Source organism: Salmo trutta, unplaced genomic scaffold (assembly GCF_901001165.1).
Source record: "Salmo trutta unplaced genomic scaffold, fSalTru1.1, whole genome shotgun sequence".
In the NCBI taxonomy this organism is placed as follows: domain Eukaryota; kingdom Metazoa; phylum Chordata; class Actinopteri; order Salmoniformes; family Salmonidae; genus Salmo; species Salmo trutta.
The window spans coordinates 10,170,678-10,198,141 of NW_021822911.1; the positions used below are offsets into that span (position 1 = coordinate 10,170,678).

Consider the following 27,464-nt stretch of genomic DNA (forward strand, 5'->3'; position numbering starts at 1 on the left):
CATCTACTATTGCTATATATTTCTAGAGGGATTGTTAGGAGTGGCAGTAAAAAGAGACTGTTAGTTACTTCACAATAAAGAGACTCACATTGTAACAACTGTTCTCTGGTCTTGGGCTCTGGAGGCAGAACAACCTCCACTATATTCACTACAGACACACAAACACATTGACAGAGAGAGGGAATGTTATCATCATACCATATTCCACATGTATATGACCAGTAGGGAACTTTCAATGGTCTAAAGTTGATGTTCTGATTGTTTTCAACACACCTGTAGTGGAGATCTTGGTCCATTCTCCTTTAAGGAAGTCTTCTAGTTTCTCTCTCAGTTCAGACACAGTCTTACTCACATCTCCAAAGTACTGAAGAGGACGGACAACGATGCTGGGTAAGTCTGAAGATACACTGAAACTGGAGAGAGACTGATAACTCTGGAGAGAGAAAGAGACAGAGAGAGACAGAGAGAGAGAGAGGAACAGAGAGAGAGACAGAGACAGAGAGAGACAGAGAGAGACAGAGAAAGACAGAGAAAGACAGAGAAAGACAGAGAAAGACAGAGAGAGGGGGAGAGAGGGGGAGAGAGGGGGAGAGAGAGAGGGACAGAGGGACACAGAGAGAGGGACACCGAGACCCAGGGGGACACGGACAGAGACACAGAGAGAGGGACACCGAGAGAGACAGAGAGACAGAGAGAGAGAGACACAGAGAGAGACAGAGAGAGAGACAGAGGGACACAGAGAGAGGGACACAGAGAGAGGGACACAGAGAGAGGGACACAGAGGGACAGAGAGACACAGAGAGAGGTACACAGAGAGAGGGGGGACACAGACAGAGGGACAGGGGGACACAGACAGAGGGACAGGAGGACACAGACAGAGGGACAGGAGGACACATAGGGACACAGAGAGAGAGGGACACAGAGAGACAGAGGGACACAGAGAGACAGAGGGACACAGAGAGACAGAGGGACACAGAGAGGGACAAAGAGAGAGGGACAGAGGGACACAGAGAGAGGGACAGAGGGACACAGAGAGAGGGAGAGAGAGAGAGAGGAGGGACAGAGAGAAAGAGAGAGAGAGGAGGGACAGAGAGAGAGAGAGAGGGGGACAGAGAGAGAGAGAGAGAGGGAGAGAGGGACAGAGAGAGAGAGGGAGAGAGAGAGAGAGAGAGAGAGAGGGACAGAGAGAGAGAGAGAGGGGGACAGAGAGAGAGAGGGAGAGAGGGACAGAGAGAGAGGGAGAGAGAGAGAGAGAGAGAGAGAAAGAGAGGGACAGAGAGAGAAAGAGAGGGACAGAGAAAGAGAGAGGGACAGAGAGAGAGAGAGGGACAGAGAGAGAGAGAGGGAGGGACAGAGAGAGAGAGAGAGAGAGAGAGAGAGAGAGAGAGAGAGAGGGACAGAGAGGGACAGAGAGGGACAGAGAGGGACAGAGAGAGAGAGAGAGAGAGAGAGAGAGAGAGAGAGAGAGAGAGAGAGGGACAGAGAGAGAAAGAGAGGGACAGAGAGAGAAAGAGAGGGACAGAGAGAGAGAGAGGGACAGAGAGAGAGAGAGGGACAGAGAGAGAGAGAGGGACAGAGAGAGAGAGAGGGACAGAGAGAGAGAGAGAGAGAGAGAGGGAGAGAGAGGGACAGAGAGAGAGAGAGAGAGAGAGAGGGGGACAGAGAGAGAGAGAGAGAGAGAGGGGGGACAGAGAGAGAGGGACATAGAGAGAGAGGGGGGGACAGACAGGACAACATAATGATTGAGATGAATAGTTTCACATGAAGTTAATTTCATATCACATGTAACAAGACAGTTTAGTTACCTGGAGGAAATGGATGTGATCCTCTGTGTGTGAGAGCTGCTCCAGCTCAGTGCTTCTCTTCCTCAGCTCAGCTATCTCCTGCTTCAGTTGCTCCAGGACTCCTTCAGCTTCACTCACTTGAGCCTTCTCTTGGGCTCTGATCAGCTCCTTCACCTCAGAGCTCCTTCTCTCAATGGAGCGGATCAGCTCAGTAAAGATCTGATCACTGTCCTCCACTGCTGCCTGTGCAGAGCGCTGTTGAGAGAGAGAGAGAGAGAGAGAGGGGGAGAGAGAGAGAGAGAGAGAGAGAGAGAGAGGGACAGAGACAGAGACAGAGACAGAGAGAGAGAGGAAGGAGAGAGAGAGGAAGGAGAGAGAGAGAGAGAGAGAGAGAGAGAGAGAGAGAGACAGAGAGAGAGGGACAGAGAGAGAGAGAGAGAGGGACAGAGAGAGAGGGACAGAGAGAGAGAGAGAGAGAGAGAGAGAGAGGGACAGAGAGAGAGGGACAGAGAGAGAGAGAGAGAGAGGGACAGAGAGAGAGAGAGAGAGAGAGAGAGAGAGAGAGAGAGAGAGAGAGAGAGAGAGAGAGAGACAGAGAGAGAGGGACAGAGAGAGAGGGACAGAGAGAGAGGGACAGAGAGAGAGAGAGAGAGAGAGAGGGACAGAGAGAGAGAGAGAGAGAGAGAGAGAGAGAGAGAGGGACAGAGAGAGAGAGAGAGAGAGAGAGAGAGAGAGAGGGACAGAGAGAGAGAGAGAGACTTGTCATCCTCATTACACTAACACCCCCCCTCCTAAAAACACATTGCGTGCCACCACAATCTCCACACCATCACATTATACAGTCCCCAACACCACAGTACAATACACCATCCAGCACCACATTCCAGCTGTACAGACAGCCCCTCCTCTCCAGCCGTACAGACAGCCCCTCCTTTCCAGACAGCCCCTCCTCTCCAGCCCCTCCTCTCCAGACAGCCCCTCCTCTCCAGACAGCCCCTCCTCTCCAGCCGTACAGACAGCCCCTCCTCTCCAGACAGCCCCTCCTCTCCAGCCCCTCCTCTCCAGCCCCTACTCTCCAGACAGCCCCTCCTCTCCAGCCCCTCCTCTCCAGCCCCTCCTCTCCAGCCCCTCCTCTCCAGACAGCCCCTCCTCTCCAGCCCCTCCTCTCCAGCCCCTCCTCTCCAGCCGTACAGACAGCCCCTCCTCTCCAGCCCCTCCTCTCCAGCCCCTCTCCAGCCCCTCCTCTCCAGCCCCTCCTCTCCAGCCCCTCCTCTCCAGCCGTACAGACAGCCCCCCTGAGCCCCCATACCTCCTGAAACATCTCCACACTGTTGATCATTTTGGAAAACTCAAACTCAACCCTAAGGTGTCAACAGTACTGTACTAACAGAAATGTGCATCCTGTAGCACAAACTCCAAAAAGTTCTGGGACACTGTAAAGTCCATGGAGAATAAGATCCCCTCCTCCCAGCTGCCCACTGCTCTGAGGATAGGAAACTCTGTCACCACCGATAAACCCACTATAATGGAGAATTTCAATAAGCATTTCTCTACGGCTGGTCATGCTTTCCACCTGGCTACCCCAACCCCGGTCAACAGCTCCGTCCCCCACAGCAACCCGCCCAAGCCTCCCCAGCTTCTCCTTCACCCAAATCCAGATAGCAGATGTTCTGAAAGAGCTGCAAAACCTGGACCCCTACAAATCAGCTGGGCTAGACAACCTGGACCCCTACAAATCAGCTGGACTAGACAACCTGGACCCCTACAAATCAGCTGGGCTAGACAACCTGGACCCCTACAAATCAGCTGGGCTAGACAACCTGGACCCCTACAAATCAGCTGGACTAGACAACCTGGACCCCTACAAATCAGCTGGGCTAGACAACCTGGACCCCTACAAATCAGCTGGACTAGACAACCTGGACCCCTACAAATCAGCTGGGCTAGACAACCTGGACCCCTACAAATCAGCTGGGCTAGACAACCTGGACCCCTACAAATCAGCTGGGCTTGACAACCTGGACCCCTACAAATCAGCTGGGCTAGACAACCTGGACCCCTACAAATCAGCTGGGCTAGACAACCTGGACCCCTACAAATCAGCTGGACTAGACAACCTGGACCCCTACAAATCAGCTGGGCTAGACAACCTGGACCCTTACAAATCAGCTATGCTAGACAACCTGGACCCCTACAAATCAGCTGGACTAGACAACCTGGACCCCTACAAATCAGCTGGGCTAGACAACCTGGAACCCTACAAATCAGCTGGGCTAGACAACCTGGACCCCTACAAATCAGCTGGGCTTGACAACCTGGACCCCTACAAATCAGCTGGGCTAGACAACCTGGACCCCTACAAATCAGCTATGCTAGACAACCTGGACCCCTACAAATCAGCTGGGCTAGACAACCTGGAACCCTACAAATCAGCTGGGCTAGACAACCTGGACCCCTACAAATCAGCTGGGCTTGACAACCTGGAACCCTACAAATCAGCTGGGCTAGACAACCTGGACCCCTACAAATCAGCTGGGCTAGACAACCTGGACCCCTACAAATCAGCTGGGCTAGACAACCTGGACCCCTACAAATCAGCTGGGCTAGACAACCTGGACCCCTACAAATCAGCTGGACTAGACAACCTGGACCCCTACAAATCAGCTGGGCTTGACAATCTGGACCCCTACAAATGAGCTGGGCTAGACAAGCTGGACCCCTACAAATCAGCTGGGCTAGACAAGCTGGACCCCTACAAATCAGCTGGGCTAGACAACCTGGACCCCTACAAATCAGCTATGCTAGACAACCTGGACCCCTACAAATCAGCTGGACTAGACAACCTGGACCCCTACAAATCAGCTGGGCTAGACAACCTGGAACCCTACAAATCAGCTGGGCTAGACAACCTGGACCCCTACAAATCAGCTGGGCTTGACAACCTGGACCCCTACAAATCAGCTGGGCTAGACAACCTGGACCCCTACAAATCAGCTGGGCTAGACAACCTGGACCCCTACAAATCAGCTGGGCTAGACAACCTGGACCCCTACAAATCAGCTGGGCTAGACAACCTGGACCCCTACAAATCAGCTGGACTAGACAACCTGGACCCCTACAAATCAGCTGGGCTTGACAATCTGGACCCCTACAAATGAGCTGGGCTAGACAAGCTGGACCCCTACAAATCAGCTGGGCTAGACAAGCTGGACCCCTACAAATCAGCTGGGCTAGACAACCTGGACCCTTTCTTTCTAAACATATCACCACCATTGTTGCAACCCCTATTACTAGTCTGTTCAACCTCTCTTTCGTATCGTCTGAGATCTCCAAAGATTGGAAAGCTGCCGCGGTCATCCCCTTTCTTCAAAGGGGGGGACACTCTAGACCCAAACTGTTATAGACCTATATCCATCCTACCCTGCCTTTCTAAGGTCTTCAAAAGCCAAGTTAACAAACAGATTACCGACCATTTCCAATCCCACCGTACCTTCTCTGCTATGCAATCTAGTTTCAGAGCTGGTCATGGGTGCACCTCAGCTACGCAGTTGGCGGCCACGGAAGGAGTGTTGTATGGCATTGGAAATGGTCGGTAATCTGTTTGTTAACTTTGCTTTTGAAGACCTTAGAAAGGGTTAGAGTTTCTGTACTGCACTTTGTGACATCTGCTGATGTAAAAAGGACTTTATAAATACATTAGATTGATTGTTAGGTTCAGGGTATTTAAAGAGATAAACTGTATGGGTTTATATCTCTCTTGCTCCTCCCTGTGGCCTTCTGTGGGAACTACATACCTCATTCACCACACTTGATAGGCTCATAATCTGAGGTAGCAACTGTGTCAGAGCTACAAATCAATTAGCTCCACCTATCCATTAGGTTTACAACTCAGTGAACCTGCGCAGCATTCTCTCTATTTGATGTCTACGAACCAACAGATTTCAACGATTATCATATTACCCAGCAGCCATTTAGAAAAAAAAAAAAAAGGTTATTTCTTTTTTTTCTTTCTTCTGACTGTTTAAATCGGACACATCTTGAAAAAGAGAACAGGGACATGCGATTTGTTGAGAATTTACACCTTTTTATATATAAAAAATAAATATATACAGTTAACCATGACCAGAACATGTTTAACGTTTGAAGGCTTTGCGCCAACCATCCCTGTAAGACACTACAATCTATAACCAGGTGAACAGTGACCTTCCTCACCAGGTAGCTGTAACCTAGTTAATAATAAGTTACCTGAGGTAAACCTGCAAGGATAGTTAATAATAAGTTACCTGAGGTAAACCTACAAGGATAGTTAATAATAAGTTACCTGAGGTAAACCTACAAGGATAGTTAATAATAAGTTACCTGAGGTAAACCTACAAGGATAGTTTATAATAAGTTACCTGAGGTAAACCTACAAGGATAGTTTATAATAAGTTACCTGAGGTAAACCTACAAGGTTAACGCGGGCTGGAAGAGAATTACTTCAAAACCACAGCAAACAGCTGGGATATATAGTAATATTATATATATAATATTATATCACTGGGCTCCTCTGTGCTAACAAACCCTGTGTACCACCCCTCCCCTGTTTAACCTTGAATTTCGTTCAGAAAACCACTTCCACATTTAGCAAAACGAACCAACTCTTTACGGATCTGTTCGGTGGTAATAAACGGAGGCAGATTAGACACCACTACTCTTGTCGAAATCAGCACCAACACACCCCCTCACATAAATCATACTGGTAACTAGCCGGGTAACAAGACTCACCTTTTACATTACCACAACCCCCGCCTTGTTCATTCTGGATACAGAGTGTATATGTTCCTCTCCCACCTGTTCACCGACCAGGATCAATAATTCCTCCACACCATTCTGGATACAGAGTGTATATGTTCCTCTCCCCCCTGTTCACCGACCAGGATCAATAATTCCTCCACACCATTCTGGTTACAGAGTGTATATGTTCCTCTCCCACCTGTTCACCGACCAGGATCAATAATTCCTCCACACCATTCTCCACAACGCACCTGAAGAGACAGCGTTTCTTCTCCACTCGGTTGAGGCCATCAAACTACCCTACTCCCCCCTCAACTCTAACCGATAAACAGCGGAAACCGATAAACAAACCCTCCCACCATGACAAAATACATTTGGAAAATAGGCAAAAGAATAGCTGCACTCTTCACGAACCACAAAACCCTCACGTTACCAACTTCTTCTTCTATGGTATAATGGAGGTCCTCAAACCAACGTTAAAGGAGCGTGGCGCCACCTACTGTGCTGGAGTGTGTTCAATCACGGTTTACACCATTTCTAAATCCTCCTACCTAACTCAGTACTTCTGAGAAAATAAAAAAGAGTCCTAGTAACTTCTAATAGACCCTCCCCCATCCCCCAAATCCCTTCCAAACCCCCATCCAACCCCCCATCCAACCTCAATGACCCTACACTTCAATCTTTCCCTCTCTTCAACATCCTTACAACAATATAACAACACATGCTCCACCGTTTCATTGACAATACCCTCCAGACACAAACCATTCACATGCTGCCAACCAGATGGAAGGACCAGTTCAATGTACAATGTCCTAAACACAATCGAGGAAACACCACCTCTTCCTTCCTAATCTGACCTTTGAACCTTGGTCCACCGACCTTTCATTGGAGGGCATATAAATGCCGTCCCTTGTGCTCAGAGTCCCATCTCTTCTGCCACACATCTATCAAAATGTCTCTGATCTCACATTTGTCCTCACCTCTACCCAGTGGAACATTAATATATATTATATCTTGTTTTAAAGTTATTTTAGCTAACGAGTCTACAATTTCATTCCATTCCACACCTGAATGTGCTGGGACCCAGCAGAATCTCACTACTAGACCCATTCTCTCAATTCTCCATAATAACATTAATACCTCCAATAGTAGGTCACTCCTAATAGATTTACCAGATGATAAACTATTCAATACAGACAGAGAATCTGAGGATACTATAACTCTAACAGGTTGTACGTCCTCCACCCACTGGAGGACAACTATTATCACCAACAGTTCAACTGAGTACACTGACAGTTCATCTGTTAGTCTTCTACATATCTGCACATCACATTCAGGAAGGTAAACATCTGCTCCTGTGTGCCCACTATCTGGCACCTTGGATCCATCTGTGAAAAGAGGTAAAAAAAGCATAACAACTTCTACCAATGTAATTGTCAAACCGTTTCCCTTCATCACTGACTTCTGACCCAATCTTTTCCTTTTGTCTACCAAGGTTAGATCAACAACAGGATCTGGGAGTAACCATGGAGGAACATCCCCTATCACCACAGAAAGGGCCAACCTCCAACTCCCTGAAACTACTCTCATCAGCAAGCTTTCCAACTGTCCAACCAAAACCACTGCCTTGTCTACTAGTATATTCCCAACAGTCATCTAGAACAGTAGCAGTGGGATGCTCAACCTCACAGCCTTTCAACCCAATAAGCTAATGTCAATTTATTACGTCGTATATCCCAAGGCATCTCACCTGCCTCAACTGGACTATAATATAAATCCATGATATTATGGGATACAAAATGGGAAAAGGGGAAATTATGATAATACTAAAAAACACCCTTCTAACTAACCCTACACTCATTAAAACCCACTACCCCCATTCCACTACTTTGACCCTATCTGCACCTGCACCAGGCCAACTAACCCTACACTCATTAAAACCCACTACCCCATTCCACTACTTTGACCCTATCTGCTCCTGCACCAGGCCAACTAACCCTACACTCATTAAAACCCACTACCCCCATTCCACTACTTTGACCCTATCTGCTCCTGCACCAGGCCAACTAACCCTACACTCATTAAAACCCACTACCCCATTCCACTACTTTGACCCTATCTGCTCCTGCACCAGGCCAACTAACCCTACACTCATTAAAACCCACTACCCCCATTCCACTACTTTGACCCTATCTGCTCCTGCACCAGGCCAACTAACCCTACACTCATTAAAACCCACTACCCCCATTCCACTACTTTGACCCTATCTGCTCCTGCACCAGGCCAACTAACCCTACACTCATTAAAACCCACTACCCCCATTCCACTACTTTGACCCTATCTGCTCCTGCACCAGGCCAACTAACCCTACACTCATTAAAACCCACTACCCCCATTCCACTACTTTGACCCTATCTGCTCCTGCACCAGGCCAACTAACCCTACACTCATTAAAACCCACTACCCCCATTCCACTACTTTGACCCTATCTGCTCCTGCACCAGGCCAACTAACCCTACACTCATTAAAACCCACTACCCCATTCCACTACTTTGACCCTATCTGCTCCTGCACCAGGCCAACTAACCCTACACTCATTAAAACCCACTACCCCATTCCACTACTTTGACCCTATCTGCTCCTGCACCAGGCCAACTAACCCTACACTCATTAAAACCCACTACCCCATTCCACTACTTTGACCCTATCTGCTCCTGCACCAGGCCAACTAACCCTACACTCATTAAAACCCACTACCCCCATTCCACTACTTTGACCCTATCTGCTCCTGCACCAGGCCAACTAACCCTACACTCATTAAAACCCACTACCCCATTCCACTACTTTGACCCTATCTGCTCCTGCACCAGGCCAACTAACCCTACACTCATTAAAACCCACTACCCCATTCCACTACTTTGACCCTATCTGCTCCTGCACCAGGCCAACTAACCCTACACTCATTAAAACCCACTACCCCCATTCCACTACTTTGACCCTATCTGCTCCTGCACCAGGCCAACTAACCCTACACTCATTAAAACCCACTACCCCCATTCCACTACTTTGACCCTATCTGCTCCTGCACCAGGCCAACTAACCCTACACTCATTAAAACCCACTACCCCCATTCCACTACTTTGACCCTATCTGCTCCTGCACCAGGCCAACTAACCCTACACTCATTAAAACCCACTACCCCATTCCACTACTTTGACCCTATCTGCTCCTGCACCAGGCCAACTAACCCTACACTCATTAAAACCCACTACCCCATTCCACTACTTTGACCCTATCTGCTCCTGCACCAGGCCAACTAACCCTACACTCATTAAAACCCACTACCCCATTCCACTACTTTGACCCTATCTGCTCCTGCACCAGGCCAACTAACCCTACACTCATTAAAACCCACTACCCCATTCCACTACTTTGACCCTATCTGCTCCTGCACCAGGCCAACTAACCCTACACTCATTAAAACCCACTACCCCATTCCACTACTTTGACCCTATCTGCTCCTGCACCAGGCCAACTAACCCTACACTCATTAAAACCCACTACCCCATTCCACTACTTTGACCCTATCTGCTCCTGCACCAGGCCAACTAACCCTACACTCATTAAAACCCACTACCCCCATCCCACTACTTTGACCCTATCTGCTCCTGCACCAGGCCAACTAACCCTACACTCATTAAAACCCACTACCCCCATTCCACTACTTTGACCCTATCTGCTCCTGCACCAGGCCAACTAACCCTACACTCATTAAAACCCACTACCCCCATTCCACTACTTTGACCCTATCTGCTCCTGCACCAGGCCAACTAACCCTACACTCATTAAAACCCACTACCCCATTCCACTACTTTGACCCTATCTGCTCCTGCACCAGGCCAACTAACCCTACACTCATTAAAACCCACTACCCCCATTCCACTACTTTGACCCCTATCTGCTCCTGCACCAGGCCAACTAACCCTACACTCATTAAAACCCACTACCCCATTCCACTACTTTGACCCTATCTGCTCCTGCACCAGGCCAACTAACCCTACACTCATTAAAAACCCACTACCCCATTCCACTACTTTGACCCTATCTGCTCCTGCACCAGGCCAACGACCTGGGAGGACAGGACACCACCACCCAACACACCCTGGAACTCTTCTGAAGTCAAATCTAGTATGACCAAATACTTCTCTGCAGCTGCCACCAAAACATGTTTTTTTCTGTGATTTCCATTCCATTTCTGCGGTACAGTTGATAACCATTTGCTATGAACACTAAGAAGCCAACCTTACTGAAGCATATATCACTGGTTGGCCCATCCCTCTGTGCTGTCACAGATCTACTACTCACAGGGATCCTCTCAGGATCCCTCAGCCTTGACCCATCCTCCTCTACTTTCTTCACTGCCTCAGCAGTGACAACCTGTTCCCAACAGTGGGGTCAGTGGGATTGGATAGGGGCCCCTCTACCTCTCTCTCTCTCTCTCTCTCTGACTGGAGGAGACAGGTGAAATGGTGTGTCTCCTCTGGTCAACAATACTCACCTTGAAAGACTCCACAGCCTGTTGGAGCTCCTTCAGCTCCTTCTCTCTCTCCTGGAATCTCTGCTGGACCTTCTGCTGACTCATCCCCAGCTGCCTCTGTGGAGAATCACTCTTCAATGAGCTATCAAGCTTTATTAGTCCAGTAGATCAATAGTATAGTAATGTGACATAGGGCCCATAGAGAGGAAGGTCTAAAAAATGGATGGTCCATTTACTAAATGATATTTATTTGTTGCTATGTGAATGATTATAGTTTGTATGGTAGGACTACATGTATCAACAGGTTGAGACTGAACTTTGGACTCATAAAAGGCCATTCAGAATGATAATAGTGTTTGACATTATAAAATGGTGATACATCTGGAGAATCTGGGTTAACATATCAATATACTCAAGGTTTGTGTTCATATTTGTTCTGCTGAGGATCCATTTCATTTCAATGATCTCATATTCAAACAGCCTTAGTTCCTACTGTATCTTTAATTCTTTGTTTATCAGACAGTCACCAACAAGTTGTTCTGGTCTTACCTGTTTCTCAGTCCTCTCTGCTGCAGCTGACACTGTATCATGGCCTTTATGTTCGTCCATTGTACACATCAGACAGATACACTGCTGATCGGTACGACAGTAAACCTCCAGCAGTTTGTCATGATGAGAGCAGATCTTCTCCTGTAGTTGTGCGGTGGCTTTGACCAGCTTGTGCCTCTTCAAAGCAGGAAATTCGTAGTGAGATTGGAGGTGAGTCTCACAGTAAGAGGCCAGACATGCCAGACAGGACATGAGGGCTTTCTGCTTTCTGGTCCCAGTGCAGAAATCACACGCCACATCTCTAGGTCCAGCATAGCACAGAGCAGGAGGAGGAGCAGCCTGGACTCCTGTCTTCTTCAGTTTCTCCACCAGCTCAGCCAACATGTTATTTTTACTCAGATTAGGCCTCGGACTGAAGGTCTGTCTGCACTGAGGACAGCTATAGACCCCTTTCAGAACATCCTGATCCCAGCAGTCCTCAATACAGCTCCTACAGTAACTGTGTCCACAGGGGATGGTGACTGGTTCCTTCAGTAGATCCAGACAGACAGAACAACAGAACTGGTCCTGGTCCAGCAGAACTCCCTGTTGAGCCATTTGGACGGTTGTTCACTCTCACACAGACAGACGACACAGAGACTCAGATCAGTTTCGTTTCCTCAGAAGAGAGTTTGTGGGAGGGGGAGGGATTTCCTGGTTCTGCCAGAGGGGTGGGGTTAGAGGGAGGGAGGGAGGGGTTAGAGGGAGGGAGGAAGAGAGAGAGGAACTGCATGCAACATCAAGAGGGAGAGCACAGCTTGTGTGAGCAGACAAAGGTGCTCAGGCAGCAGTCTGGAGGACTGGCTGCTGGCTGCTTGTCAACAACTTTTCAATACATCTATTTATGACCTTAGTTTAACTGTTGTACCCCATCAGAATGCAAAATATAATCTTGTTTAACTCCATTGTTTGTAAACAATGTGAATGTAAACAAACACTGTATAGCCTCAAAACATGGTTAAAACTATAACTTTGATACCGTGGAAGGTCAGTCCTTGCATTCATAACTCTGTCTATAATTTTGAAAGTGGTTTCATTTCTCCAGTGCCATCCCTCATCCCTTTACTAAAACGTTGTTATGGTTCAAACTGCACATTACCATTGGCTACATCAGAGTGCTTCTGAGACAGCATGGAATAATTCACAAATGACAAGAGGAGAATCTACATAGTAAAGCACTCGTAGCAACAATATCAATAACACCATCTCAGTACAGATGCTATGACTCTACCTGACAGCCATGTGGTTGAAAATACAGTACATTCTTACCAGAGTGCCGTACCTTTAAAGAGATAGGGTGTGCTGTGGGGGACCATATGTTGTGTTGTCTCTCTTGTTTTGATGTGTGTTTTGTCCTATATTTATATTGTTTTTATTTTTAATCCCAGGCCCACGTCTCTGCAGGAGGCCTTTTGCCTTTTGGTAGGCCGTCATTGTAAATAAGAATTTGCTCTCAACTGACTTACCCAGTTAAATAAAGGTTCAATTAAAAATAAATATGGTGAGAGGACACCAAGGGACTTTGCAGATCATAATGAGGTATGGGGTCATTAAGTGGGAGGGGAAAAGGGTGGGTGGGGTGCTGTGACTGACCGAGAAAATGGGCGGAGGGCATGGGAAGGCAATGGGAGCAGTGCTTCCCGGGTCTGACATTGTGATGTCAGCGTAGTAATCTACCAATCAGCTGCATTCCCCAGTTGTCTCTCATTGTGGGTCATATGACCATAGAATTATGAATTAGAATACTAGAATAGTTATTTAATAGGATCTCTATACATATTATTCAGCTGGAGTGGACCGACAAACTCATTAGCTAGCTACATCGCCTCATGAGAAACAAAAGTCATTTCAGAAAATTAGTCAAATTAACCGCATGGGTGAGCTTACTTTCATTCAGAGCATAATTTAGTTACATGGAGAGTTTTTCTCCTGGAATTTCTATTTTGCATCAGGCTATGTCACTACATGCTGATTAGCTTTTAAAAGAAGATAATAAACTGTCTTTTCTCTGGGTATTGTTTTGTTATCTTGTCTGTGTAATTCAAGGACAAGTTGACTGAGTGTGATCGTGGAGGGAAGACACTGTGCTGAAAATATACATATAAATAGCAACTGTCAGGCCCATTGACTGCACTGATACAGGTGGAGACTGTTGTATTATTCATTACATGAGCTTGAAGCCACAACAGACAGTGAAGTCATATGTTTGTCCCACTCCATTAACAGTCAGCACGCCATTTTAATTTAGCCTTCTGGATTTGTAGGTATGTGGACTCCATACCACACAAATGCATTATAAGACAAGACAAACATGGGCATGCTAGGGGGAATGCTTTGACGTTGCCAGATTATCCAAATCGGAAAGAAGAATGACCTTGTTATATTGCTATGAGATTGAGTGTGTGCATTTATATGACGTTCATTTATATATTGTTAACAATTATGTGGTAAGTCATTAATAGTTCACCACCCCAGTATTACAATCTAGTGATTAAAGAAGTGTTTACCTGGCTAGGTGGATCTACCGTTGACTGCAAGCTGTTGTTATTTTATTGTGATAAGTTATTATGATTGGGTGAAGCAGCCATGAATGCTCAGTGCATACACATGAAGTGCAGTGATAGTGGAGGGGGGAGTTGACTAGGATGGTGCCTCCCTGAAGGCTGCGGCAGGGCCGTGGCAGGATGTGACCCATGCCAGGGCCCCTAAGCGATATGCTGCTACCTCATCAACTGGAGCTGGGCTGACGGTCGCCAGCGTATGCTCTCTGCTCTACAAGGGCATGGACTCTGGCGGGGGGATTAAGAGTGCACTGCCAGGGGTGGAAGAATGAGAGAGGAACAGAGTAGAGAGGGGGAGAAAGGAGAGAAAGGGGGAAGAGGAGAGAGCGAGTAGGGGAGGGAGAGAGTGCCCAAACAAGGAAGCCAGGGGAAAGAATACAAGCCACAGAGAGAGAGAGAGAGCTAGGTAAGGGTTAGTCACGTGTCAAACTCATTCCACAGAGGGCCAAGAGTCTGCAGGTTATCCCTCCACCCTTGTACTTGATAGATTAATTAAGGTCACTAATTAGTTAGGAACTCCCCTCACCTGGTTGTCTAGGTCTTTATTGAAAGGAAAAACCAAAAACCCGCAGACACTTGTGAATCGAATTTGACACCCCTAGGCTAGACGTTGTTGACTGTGGAGTTACTGGAAAAAGACTGACTGAGGGAGAAAAAAAGAGCTAGACAGTGCCTAATTTGTAAATCAGGAGTTGCCGGAACAAGTGAGCACGAGAGGGGGGTGACCTGCATTGCATGCATATCATCACATTTGCGTAGTGGCATAGAGCAGTAAGTAGAGGCATTTACAGAAGTTGCCCACATGGGAAAAAAGGTTTGTGGCCTAGGGTCCAGAAAATGTTTGGCCTTTTTATAAACGCATTTAATGCAATTCTACGTCATTTTACGATTGGAGATTTTGGCACGATCTTTTTTAATGCTGCGTTCAAAACAACTGGGAACTCGGAGCTGGGCAATCTACGACTTCAGACTTCAGTGCGTTCAAGACAACTGCGAAATTGGGGAAATAACGAGCTCAGACTGGAAAAATTTGTTTTGGATGGTCATCCAATTTGAAATTCCACATGGGGAACTCTGGCCTCTTCTAGAGCTCCGACTTTCCGACCTGACGATCACTGACATCATGATTCGGCTTATTTTTTTTCGAGTTCCAAGTTGTCTTGAAAGCACAAAATGATCGAAATGACAGGCAATTTAGACACTGACAAACTGAGAATCTGAGATCAATGAAAACGACATTGAATCCATCAATAGCCTAGGCCTATTTAATTTATTTCTCAACAGACAGCAGTAACCATAACTTTGTCAAATGTATTTCAACCCTTTGCGCGGCTCTATAAGGACATTATGAATTGCAATGCTGGAGAGATGAGAGTTGCAGGCTCATGTCTATCGGAGTAGAGAGCGGGAGAGAGAGATAATAGAAAGTGAATCTCATTGTAGTGAGAGATGGGGGGGGGGATTAAAGAAGAGGCAACTCTAAAGAACTTTGATCACGTTTATTAGAATCTTTACATTGCAAAAAGTGACAATTATTTTTCATGCCAGAAGAGGTACCGGATCCGGACAAAACGAAACTGTTCCAAGACGGAGAGGTGCCAGATCCTGTTCCAGTAGGATCCGGCTAAAATTAAGCACTGGAGAGAGGGCAAGTGCTGAGCGATTAACCGAAATTTCGTATTTTTTTCTCCGGTTATTCAACAACTAATTGACCGATGTGGGTTCAATGACTTGAATTCCATTTAGTTCGTTATTTCTGTGATCCCAACGCGCCGTTTCTCCAGAGAGAAATCAAATCATTCACGAGAGAAATCAAGTCAAGAACTATGTGGGACACTGGGCTGAAGGGAGTTGTAGTTTTCATTAACCAAATATTCAACCTAGTTCAGCGCAGAAATGTCGTAATTAACTACATTAACCACGTTTTTATCAACAGTTTTTAATTTGTTCGTTCGACATGGTGGGATATTTTTGTCTGTAAAATTAATTATGCGAGAAATGGCGGTGGAAACGCCTTTATGCTCAAATATTTATGTCATTTCCATCATATCGAAGTAAACTTGTCACGCGATGATATTGAGTGTGGCCCTCCCACTACTACTCAGGAAACCATGCTGTTTCTTAGGCAACAGATTAAGTATATTATGATGAATTTCACAGTGTTGAAAGTGCACGGTGATGAGCTTGGTGCTCCTTTCCAATAAATATCGAGGGTCTTATTCTGGTGACACGATGCTCAACTGCCCTTTTGACAAATACAAATATCTTATCCAAAATAATTGAATCATGTGTACTAGCCAGTGGCAACCCGTCATTCAGGGCATGTGAGGCAGATGTCTTTCTTGCTATCCACAAAAACATTGTGCCATCTGGTTTGCTTAATATAAGTATTTTGAAATTATTTTTACTTTAGCAATTCCATTTATTTTAAGTATATTTAAAACCAAATACTTTTAGACTTTTATTCCTGAGTGGCGCAGCGGTCTAAGGCACTGCATCTCAGTGCAAGAGGTGTCACTTCAGTCCCTGGTTTGAATCCAGGCTGTATCACATCCGGCCGTGATTGAGAGTCCCATAGGGTGGCGCACAATTGGCCCGGCGTCGTCCGGTTTTGACCAGGGTAGGCCGTCATTGTAAATAATAAATATTTGTTCTTAACTGACTTTCCTAGTTAAATTAAAATAAAAATCTAATGACTGAAGTCGTATTTTACTGGGTGACTTCCACTACTACTAGAGTCATTTTCTATTAAGGTATCTTTACTTTTACTCAACTATGACTATTGAGTACATTTTGCACCTCTGCAAGCTGGCTGTTCTTTCCAGCTCGGACAGAGAGAAACTTTTACGCCTGCTACTTTAGGTTAGATACACACAGACCGCATAAACCACATAGGAGATGTACACAACACAACAATGAGAGAGGGATAGAGACAGTTTGTGAAAGTATGCCTTATCTCAGCCTGGTCTCATAGACTAGACGTAACATAGTAAATGTAAATCCGGGACCTCCAAATTAGTATGATGTGTTATGTTTGGTATGGTTACATAAGACAGAAGGTTAATTATGGCAAAAACAAAAGTTGGGTGGTTGGTCGGGGTGGTTGGGTCTAGCAACCCAAAGGTTGTGTATTTGAATCTCATCATGTACAACTTTAACATTTTTGCTAATTAGCTTTTTAGCTACTTTGCAACTACTTGGCATGTTAGCTAAACCTTCCCCTAACCTTATCCCTTTAACCAAACTCCTAACCTCAACCCTAACCTTAACCCTAACAATAACCCCTAACCCTATCCTCTAGCTTAGCTAACGTTAGCCACCTAGTTAAGGTTAGTGTTAGCCACCTAGCTAACGTTAGCCACAACAAATTTGAAGTTTTGCAAATTCATAACATATTGCATTATTTGCAATTCATAACAAATTGCAATTAGCAACATATCATACGAATTGTAATTCGTAACATCATACTACATTGAACAAAAATATAAACTCAACATGTAAAGTGTTGGTCCCATGTTTCATGAGCTGAAATAAAATATCCCAGAAATGTTCCATACGCACAAAAAGCTTATTTCTCTCACATTTTGTTTACATCCTTGTTAGTGAGCATTTCTCTTTTGCTAAGATAATCCATCCACCTGACAGGTGTGGCATATCAAGAAGCTGAATAAACAGCATGATCATTACACAGGTGCACCTTGTGCTGGGGGACAATAAAGGGCCACTCTAAAATGTGCAGTTTTGTCACACAACACAATGCCACAGATGTCTCAAGTTTTGAGGGACCGTGCAATTGGCATGCTGACTGCAAGAATGTCCACCAAAGCTGTTGCCAGATAATTTAATGTTAATTTCTCTACCAGAAGCCACCTCCAACGTTGCTTTAAAGAATTTGGCAGTACGACCAACCGGCCTCTCAACCGCAGACCACGTGTATGGCGTTGTGTGGGCGAGAGGTTTGCTGATGTCAACGTGTGAACATAGTGCCCCATGGTGGCGGTGGGGTTATGGTATGGGTAGGCATAAAATACAGACAACAAAAAAATGGCAATTTGAATGCACATAAATACCGTGACGAGATTCTGAGGCCCATAATGAGGCCAATATTGTTTTACGTATCTGTGACCAACAGATGCATATCTGTGTTCCCAGTCATGTGAAATCCATAGATTAGGGTCTAATGAATTTATTTAAATTGACTGATTTCCTTATATGAACTGTAACTCAGTAAAATCTTTGAAATTGTTGCACATTGCATTTATATTTTTGTTCAGTATAATTGAAGTGTCCCAGATTTCGTTTACTAAGTTACATCTACCCCCCAGTCCAGGTTGGTTATCTACTTTGAAGAGCTAGTCAAATAATTTTGTCAGACAGCTCTGCAACATACTTAGGCAGGCTTGCCTAGCTGAATAGGATGACTAAAGACAGTACAGTACAGGGTGCGCAGAGATAACTTTGTCTGGCTAGCTGCTACTGCCTGAGCAGAGATGAGATGATGACTTTAAGGAATTAAAAATAATAAAGCCATCAAATAAAACGAAGTAATATACACAACTGAAATATTGTCTTATTTCATAGCAATTTCCTATTTTTCTATTGATGTCAACCCAATGTGGACCTGACAGAAATAATTGAATGTGAATGTTCACTGTTGTTGGCTTTAGAATTTCAATTAAAAAGCTCTAAAATCATTTGAATGTCATTATTTCATAATGCATTTAATTTAGAAAAAAATTATCGTAAACAAAATAAAAAAACATAATTATTTTTTTATAATCGAACCCAAAACCGAATCGAGCTCAAAAAACACTTATCGCTCAGCACTAGTTCCATGTAGAACCCTCTGTGGAAATGGTTCTACATGGAACCTCAAAGTTTCTATCAGGAACCAAAAGTGTTCTACTTGGAACCAAAAAAGGTTAGTCAAATGGTTCTCTTATGGGGACAGATAGCACCTTTTTTATGAGTGTAGAGAGCGCACAAGACATAGGGCATATAAGTCGCTTGGAGTGGTGAGAGACAGAAGGGGGAGGGAAAGTGTGGGGGAAAGAGACTGGGAGAGAGAAGCTGCTCTGTGTGGACTGTAGCTTGCAGCTGTAATTGTGGAAGAGCGAGAAAGCGTGCTCATGTGAGAGAGACTCAGAGACTACTAGAGAGAGAGAGAGAAAGCAAAAGAGGTTGAGAGAGAGTGAGAGAGAGACAGACAGACAGATAGCGAAGGCTGAAACACAGAGAGTGAAGTAAATAAAGAATGCAAGAAAGACAGTACAGTGACGCAGTGCTTCTCTGTCTACTGTAGGTGTACGAATTCTGTGGAGGCAGCGTGATACAAGGACTATACATTTCCTGTCTCCTATCAGCCGGATTTACTCCGAAAAGGGCATCAATGACCATTGGACCATATACTTCTCCACAATATTGCAGGCACTAAAGGTGGACTTTTAACAAGTGCAGTGACAATGCAGGTGAGATTCTCTTGATTGTTTATATACTGTACATGTGTTCAACTGCATGTTGTACTGAAATTATAGTGTTTGGTTTGCTAGACTTGAAGTAAGCCTTTTTATTGAAATGAATCACTTGTGGTGCATGGCATTTCTATCTGTTTATAATCGGGAAAACTGAATAACTACTAGATGCCGAGTTATGTATATTTCATACGCTTGCAGACTGTATGTTATGTTTGCGGTAAAAAAATATTCAACAGCTTCTGTCTGAAGCCAGATGATGTGTCGACAGAGGCTGTGTTGTTTAGTTTAATTGTGGTAATGAGCTGTTACTATGCATTTACTTATAATCTGAGATATATTTGATATGGCTTCCAGGTAAAAAACAAAAAACAAAGATGTGCTTTGGAAAGTGAACTTTTATGATTGAGTGTAGAGAACAATGACGTTCTGTGTCTCTGTATCGCTCTTCTTTCCCCTCTCTCATACCGTACACACAGATACAGTCACACTCACAATATGTGTTGCTTTGTTCACTAAGTCCTGTGCTGCTGGCTCTCCCTAGCTGCAGACAGCAGGACAGTTGATGGAGTGACGTGCTCTGGGTGGGGTGCCTGTTCATTAGATGAGTGTGATTGAGACCACAGTATATTGACAGGGAGTAGAACGATGAGACTACTGTACATGGTTAACAAACACAACAAAGATCAACAGAGCAAGCGAGGAGTCACCTATAGATCCACGGATAGCTGGATTCAGGAATAAAGCGCCTTTCACAGTGCTCTTCACACATCCTGTAACAGCAAAATAAAATGGATTCATAGAGAAAGTAAGAGGTAGATGAGAGAAGGTGTGGAAAGAGATATGCAGTATGGGGGAGTCGTCATAGATTGAGTGGACTTTGGAGAAGGGTAGAAAAGAGATAAGGAGACGAGGGAGTGTGAGAGAGATGAAGGAGTCACTGCTGTGTTCTAGTACAGCTAGGCCATGACAGTAAAGACAGCCCTGGCTTGGGGGGACATCGAGTAGAGATGGCCAGTCCATTATTCCTGCTCCAGGGTGGGAGCCCTGACCTAGCCCCTAATCCAACAGCCTTCCCTACGCCTCGCCTCTCACCCAAGGAGATCGCCACGGCTCTCCTCACACAAACAAACACACATCCACTGCATGCATGACAAACACAAGCTTCATGAGCCCCGTGGTCAGTCAGCCCTCCTTACCCAGCTAGCTACCACTGCTCCTCAAACGTTCACCACACACTTCTGCCTACCACTTAGGCATTTTACTTTGCATAGACACCTCTATATCCATTTTAATTTGTATCAAGGGCATTTGTTAGTCTATTGTTATACTGCTTCTCTTTTGTCATTTGCATTGGTTTGTGAGATTTGTTTTGTTGTAAAACTAAAAGATTGTGCGGATGAAGTCATGTCTTGCTGTGAGGATCAGTTGGGTAGTTGTTGTGACAGTGTCCCCCACAGCCTCAGGCATTGCTATGGGCACACAGGGGACATTTCCGCCTGTCATCTCCACTTTAGTTACAACCAAAGACGTTTAACAAGGGTACAGATCTTGTACCTCCCGAAGCTTAAAAGATAAATCTGTATGCCATCAAACAAAATGCTTTTTTTCTTTTGTTCAGCATTTTGATTTCAGGTCTTAGTCGGGCTTAATCCTCATATAATTGAGATGGAATGCACAGTGTAAGGCTCAGTTTAATTTATAATAATATTGTAATAATAATGTAATCAGATTTTCTATATCCCCACAGTTTTGAATTGGTCCACCCAGGGATCTTACCAGCTATAAATCTCAGTTATGTGCAGTGGTGGAAAAAAGTACTGAATTGTCATCCTTGAGTAAAAGTAAAAATACCTTTTAATAGAAAATTACTCCAGTAAAAGGGAAAGTAAAAGTCTAAAAGTATTTGGTTTTAAATATCAAAAGTAAATGTAATTGTTAAAATATACTTAAGTATTAAAAGTACAAGTATAAATCATTTCACATTCCTTATAGAGTGGAGTTGGTATCGCAGTTGAGAAAATACTTTCAGACAAAAAGCTTAAAAGCGACTGCCCCTAAAAACCAACGACTCCCTTTGAAAACGGGCGATGTGGCATCATAAACATTTATTATAGTGTAAAAATGTACTACAAAGTGTAGCTAAACAGAATAACTTTGGTCATACCCAGTCAGCACGTGACGTCAAAGGACGTCGAATTATGGGCGATATCAGGTCTGTCTGTTGTGGCCGCTATTTCACCCTAAAATAGTCATCCCAAATTGGGCTGTGTATAACTATGTAAATGTCTCTCGGACAAGGTGACTTTTATCAATATACACTCTAAAAAGTAAAGGTTCCTGGAGTATCCTTTAGGGGTTCTTCAAATTGGAACTGTGGGGGAACCCCTAAAAGTTATTTGAAGAACCTTTTGTGGGAACTCCTATAAGTTCTTCGAAGAACCCCTTATCATGGTTCCTCAAAGAACCTTTTGGGGTTAATTTTTTAACTCCCAGCAAACCAGACAGCACCATTTTTTTATTGCCTTTTTTTTTTTACAGATAGCCAGGGGCACACTCCAACACTCGAACATCATTTAAAAACAACGCATTTGTGATTAGTGAGTCTGCCAGAGTTAGAAGGGATGACCAGGGATGTTCTCTTGATAAGTGTGTGAATTTGACCTTTTTCCTGTCTTGCTAAGCATTCGAAACATAACAAGTACTTCTGGGTGTCAGGGAAAATGTATGAAGTAAAAAGTACATTATTTTCTTTAGGAAGGTAGCAAAGTAAAAGTAAAAGTTGTCAAATATAAATAGTAAAGTACAGATACCCCCCAGAAAATGACTTAAGTAGTACTTTAAAGTATTTTTACTTGAGTACTTTACACCACTGGTTATGCGTCATTATATAAGAGCATTAAATATTGCAAGTTGAGCTTCCACCTCCCATTATGGCCTGTAGAGTAAATTGCTGCTCTTAGTTGAGCTAATTAGTCATGGTGATTGGTCTATAGGCATGGTTCATGATGAACAAAACAATGCAGCCTCTCTGTCCATGTTGGATTCATTAGCTTCATTCAGCCTGTTGCACACACACATACGTCTGCGTGTGAGGATTGCATGGAGAGAAAAAAAAACCGTTGAATGTGCCGTGAAGGTTAAGGGCTCCATTATTTTGTGTGCATTATATTAAACATGTGAGGCCTGTCACTTAGGCTGGTCCTGCTGGGCCATACCGATAGTTCCCATGGCACTCATCCTCGATGTTAATCAACAAAAAAAAATGGACTCTGGTTTGTGAGGTGAACTAACCTTCCTACTTGGCTTGCAGAGACAAGGTGCTGTCAATTTAACCTTTTATTTTGACTAGGCAAGTCAGTTAAGAACAAATTCTTATTTACAATGACAGCCTACCAGGGAACAGTGGGTTAACTGCCTTATTTAGGGCAGAATGACAGATTTTTTACCTTGTCAGCTCAGGGATTCGATCCAACAACCTTTCGGTTACTGGCCCAATGCGCTAACCACTAGGCACTAGGCTACCTGACACCCCAAATAAACTGGATGTAATTAGCTTGAAGAATACTGTCAGTCCCTGGAGAACCCTTGATCTGTGTCCCTAACGTAAGATGAAGTGGGAGGAGCTGCAGCTGCAGTCAATATTAACTGGGCTGGGCTATTTTTACCCCATTTTGTTTTTCCACTGAATTGGTCTTTTAACCCAAATATATATGAATTCTAGTCAATGGACACAATAAGCAAAAATGTGTGAGATGTTTGAAATGATTCCCTTTGTTTTGGGCAATGATAACTAGGACTGTAAATGTAGGAGAATTGTGAATTGTTTTCACTCAGTCGGATTCACAATGTTATTTTACGCATTTCCACATTCACATTTTTTTATTGAGTTTTCTTGCTTTCTGCTCACTGCAGCCAGTGTAAAAATCCATGGTCTTGTTGCGCTGATCTGTCAGTGTTCCCTCCAATTGACTTTTTCTTGCTAGATGTCTGTCTCTCTTGATATCTTCATGCACACCAGTCAAGGGGATATTGTGTAGGAGATTGAAAGGCAAAGGTATGTAGTTGTCAGCTGAAACCAAAATCTGGTTCTGAACATTGGGTACTCTTGGACTATTCGTTTCAAAGACAAGCATAAAAATGTTACGCAATAACAAGATTTAGAAGGAACATCTTACCTCATACAAAAGGTACCTCTGAAATATGGACTATTTGATTACATACAGTCAAGTCCCAAATTATTGGCACCCTTGAGAAAGATGAGCAAAAAATACTATATAAAATATATAATACAAATACTACTAATTCTACAGTATTTGAATGCAAAAAAAGGGAAAATTATATTATTTTATACTAATGCAAGTGCTCAGAGCAAGAGATTTTGTTAAACAAGTAATACAAAATTATCAAAATGATTGGCACCCCTGTTTTTAATACTCTAGCATCCTCCCCTTGCGAGGATAACAACACAGCCTTAAACACTTTTTTTATGATGATTGGAGAACACATTGGGATGGATCTTAGACCACTCCTCCATACAGAATATTTCCAGATCCTTGATATCCTTCGTCTGCGTTTATGGACTGCCCTCTTCAATTCAAACCACAGGTTTTCAATGGGGATCAAATCCTGAGACGGCCATTCAAAATGTTTATTTTGTGGTCAATGAACCATTTCTTTGTGGATTTTGATGTGTGCTTGGGGTTATTGTCTTGCTAAAAGATCCACTTGCGGCCAAGTTTCAAGATCCCTCCCAAATGTGTTCTCCAACCTCATAAAACATTTTCGAAAAAAAGCTCAGTGTCGTTATACCTGTATTGAAAACAGGGGATTCAGGAGAAAGATATGATCCCTTATTGATGTCACCTGTTAAATCCACTTCCATCCGTGTAGATGAAAGAGAGGAGACAGGTTAAAGAAGGTTTTTTAAGCCTTGAGACAATTGAGACATGTACTGTGAATGTGTGCCATTCAGAAGGTAAATGGGCAAGACAAAAGGACATCCAGCCAACTTGACACAACTGTGGGAAGCATTTGAGTCAACATGGGCCAGCATCCCTGTGGAATGCTTTCGACACCTTGTAGAGTCCATGCTCCAACGCATTGAGGTTGTTCTGAGGGCAAAGGGGAGCGGGGGGATCCAACAACTGAAAAAACACATTTTGCCCCAGGGATCCGTGGAAGTTTAGAGGGTGTAATACAATACAATGTAATATTATTAATCTACAATGTTTGTTATTAAACCTTGGGCAACATGAGCCTATTGGTATCCACAGTACTCCACCTATTATACATTTTCCATCTCAATACTTCAATACTATATTTTTTTTACATAAATGCACTGTAATTTAAAGTAATTGTCCAGTGAAAATCAAACTTTTAAAAGTTAATGTTCTGTTAACTCATACCCAAATAATTTTGACTATACTCGTATTTGTGGCCGAAGCATTAATTGGAGAAAAAATACTTTAAAAAAGCCACCTCAAACTTGTATCTCAAACAGACCGTTTCAAAAATGCTTTTTAAATGAGATTTAAGCATAATCGGTTCAAGGACATACATCTGGTGTATTAGAAGCATTTATTGGTGCCATGATTGACTTTCTATTTATTTATTTCACTATTATGGGGGATCCTGTTTTCTGCTAACAATGCCTGCAGTGGTGCGGTCGGCCGTGAACTTCCATGGCTTCAATGAGAGGTGGCAGTCTGTCACGTCTGCTCCCGCTCCTCCCCTCCGGTGTTTGACATCGCCGGTATACTAACCGCCGGTCCTGGGATCCATCATTACGAGCACCTGCACGTTGTCATGAGGCAAACCTGGACTCCATTACCTTACTTATTACCACCCCTATATCTGGCCCTCCCTTAGGTTCCTTCCCCAGTCAGTATTGATCCTGTGTACATGCAAAGACGCTACTGTTATGTTGTCTCATTTGTTGTTTTATTAAACGTTTCACCTGCTTCTCAACTTACAGCATCTTCGTTACAGCGTCGTTTTCTCTCTGCCTCATGACAACATGTGTAGAACTGCAGGATATTAGCGTTATAGTTTCAACAAGAAACATTTCTCTGCCTCATGACAACATGTGTAGAACTGCAGGATATTAGCGTTATAGTTTCAACAAGAAACATTTCTCTGCCTCATGACAACATGTGTAGAACTGCAGGATATTAGCGTTATAGTTGCAACAAGAAACATTTCTCTGCCCCATGACAACATGTGTAGAACTGCAGGATATTAGCGTTATAGTTGCAACAAGAAACATTTCTCTGCCCCATGACAACATGTGTAGAACTGCAGGATATTAGCGTTATAGTTGCAACAAGAAACATTTCTCTGCCCCATGACAACATGTGTAGAACTGCAGTATCTTAGCGTTATAGTTTCAACAAGAAACATTTCTCTGCCTCATGACAACATGTGTAGAACTGCAGGATATTAGCGTTATAGTTGCAACAAGAAACATTTCTCTGCCCCATGACAACATGTGTAGAACTGCAGGATATTAGCGTTATAGTTGCAACAAGAAACATTTCTCTGCCCCATGACAACATGTGTAGAACTGCAGGATATTAGCGTTATAGTTGCAACAAGAAACATTTCTCTGCCCCATGACAACATGTGTAGAATGCAGGATATTAGCAAGTTTTTTTCCCTCCAAGAGGCAGACCTTTAAAATGTTCATTCCCAGGGCCCGAGACTTGGTTTGTCCGGCCTTGCACACGAAATCATGGTAAAACTCCTTGTATGATATTTTTTTTATCTCACTCGAGTTGTGTTCTGATTATGAGGGGGTCACTGATGAATTTGCTATCACAAAAAAGTTTGAGAACCCCTGGCCTAGTGGTTAGGGAAGGGTTAGCTAACGTGCTAAGTATCCTAACCATCCTTTTTAATTTTCACATGTAGCGAGCGAAGTGTTCGTGTTGTCCAACCAACATGCATAGTAGCTGAGTCAGACAATATAGTTTTCATGTTTCATAATTATCCTATTTCTCAGTGACAGTTTTTTTGCACTATGTTTGAAGGCTGTCAGCTTCTTCTCAGGAGGAGAATCACTTAGCCTTTCAACTAATTTTCAAATGATAGGATGCCTATTTAAAAACACTTTTTCAACATTTCAAGATAGCAGTTAGTTCAGTTTGATCTTATTAAAGACAGCTGTATCATTTTTTAATTCATTTTGACATATTGTTTGGGACCACTTTTTTTGCTCTGTTTGAAGGCTGTCAGCTTCTTCTCAGGAGGAGAATCCCTTAGCCTTTCAACTAATTTTGGGTTAGTTCGACTAATTTTGGGTTAGTTCTCTCAAGAAGAACTAACCCACCCGGTGTATCCAGTATAAACTAACGGTGTACCCCCGGTGTATTCAGTATAAACTAAAGTTGTACACCCGGTGTATCCAGTATAAACTAAATGGTGTACACCCTGTGTATCCAGTATAAACTAACGGTGTACACCCGGTGTATCCAGTATTAACTAAAGTTGTACACCCGGTGTATCCAGTATAAACTAACGGTGTACACCCGAAGCTTCCAGTCTGTTATTCGAACTCAATCAGCATGACAGAGTGATCTCCAGCCTTGTCCTCGTCAACACTCACACCTGTTAACGAGAGAATCACTGACATGCTGGTCCTTTTGTGGCAGGGCTGAAATGCAGTGGAAATGTTTTTTTGGGGGGGATTCAGTTAATTTGCATAACCCCCTCCTACTGCAGTACATCCAGGAGGAGGTAGGATTAC

The 27,464-nt window shown here is 44.0% G+C and overlaps 1 protein-coding gene and 2 long non-coding RNA genes across 4 annotated transcripts in view; 1 reads left to right on the forward strand and 2 right to left on the reverse strand.

Annotated features, from left to right (window-relative positions):
* LOC115186457 (tripartite motif-containing protein 16-like) overlaps positions 1–12,243 on the reverse strand; it is a 12,913-nt gene extending 670 nt beyond the window's left edge. The window contains exons 1-5 of the mRNA XM_029746082.1: positions 11,647–12,243; positions 11,119–11,214; positions 1,806–2,039; positions 274–433; positions 89–148 (exon numbers count right to left, since the gene is read on the reverse strand). Coding sequence (XP_029601942.1) covers positions 89–148; positions 274–433; positions 1,806–2,039; positions 11,119–11,214; positions 11,647–12,243 — 1,147 coding nt within the window. The remainder of the gene's footprint in view (positions 1–88; positions 149–273; positions 434–1,805; positions 2,040–11,118; positions 11,215–11,646) is intronic.
* LOC115186668 (uncharacterized) lies at positions 7,252–8,456 on the reverse strand. Its single transcript, XR_003875832.1, has 2 exons — positions 7,810–8,456; positions 7,252–7,488 (listed from the first exon to the last, which is right to left on the reverse strand). It is a non-coding gene; the product is annotated as an uncharacterized LOC115186668 (long non-coding RNA).
* Positions 12,244–14,790: 2,547 nt separating the features above from the next.
* On the forward strand, positions 14,791–19,801 carry LOC115186667 (uncharacterized). Of its 2 annotated transcripts, none has more exons than XR_003875830.1 (2): positions 14,791–15,060; positions 19,549–19,801. It is a non-coding gene; the product is annotated as an uncharacterized LOC115186667 (long non-coding RNA). The 2 variants fall into 2 exon arrangements; XR_003875831.1 differs by lacking the exon at positions 14,791–15,060 and adding an exon at positions 19,139–19,167.
* Positions 19,802–27,464: the final 7,663 nt, after the last annotated feature.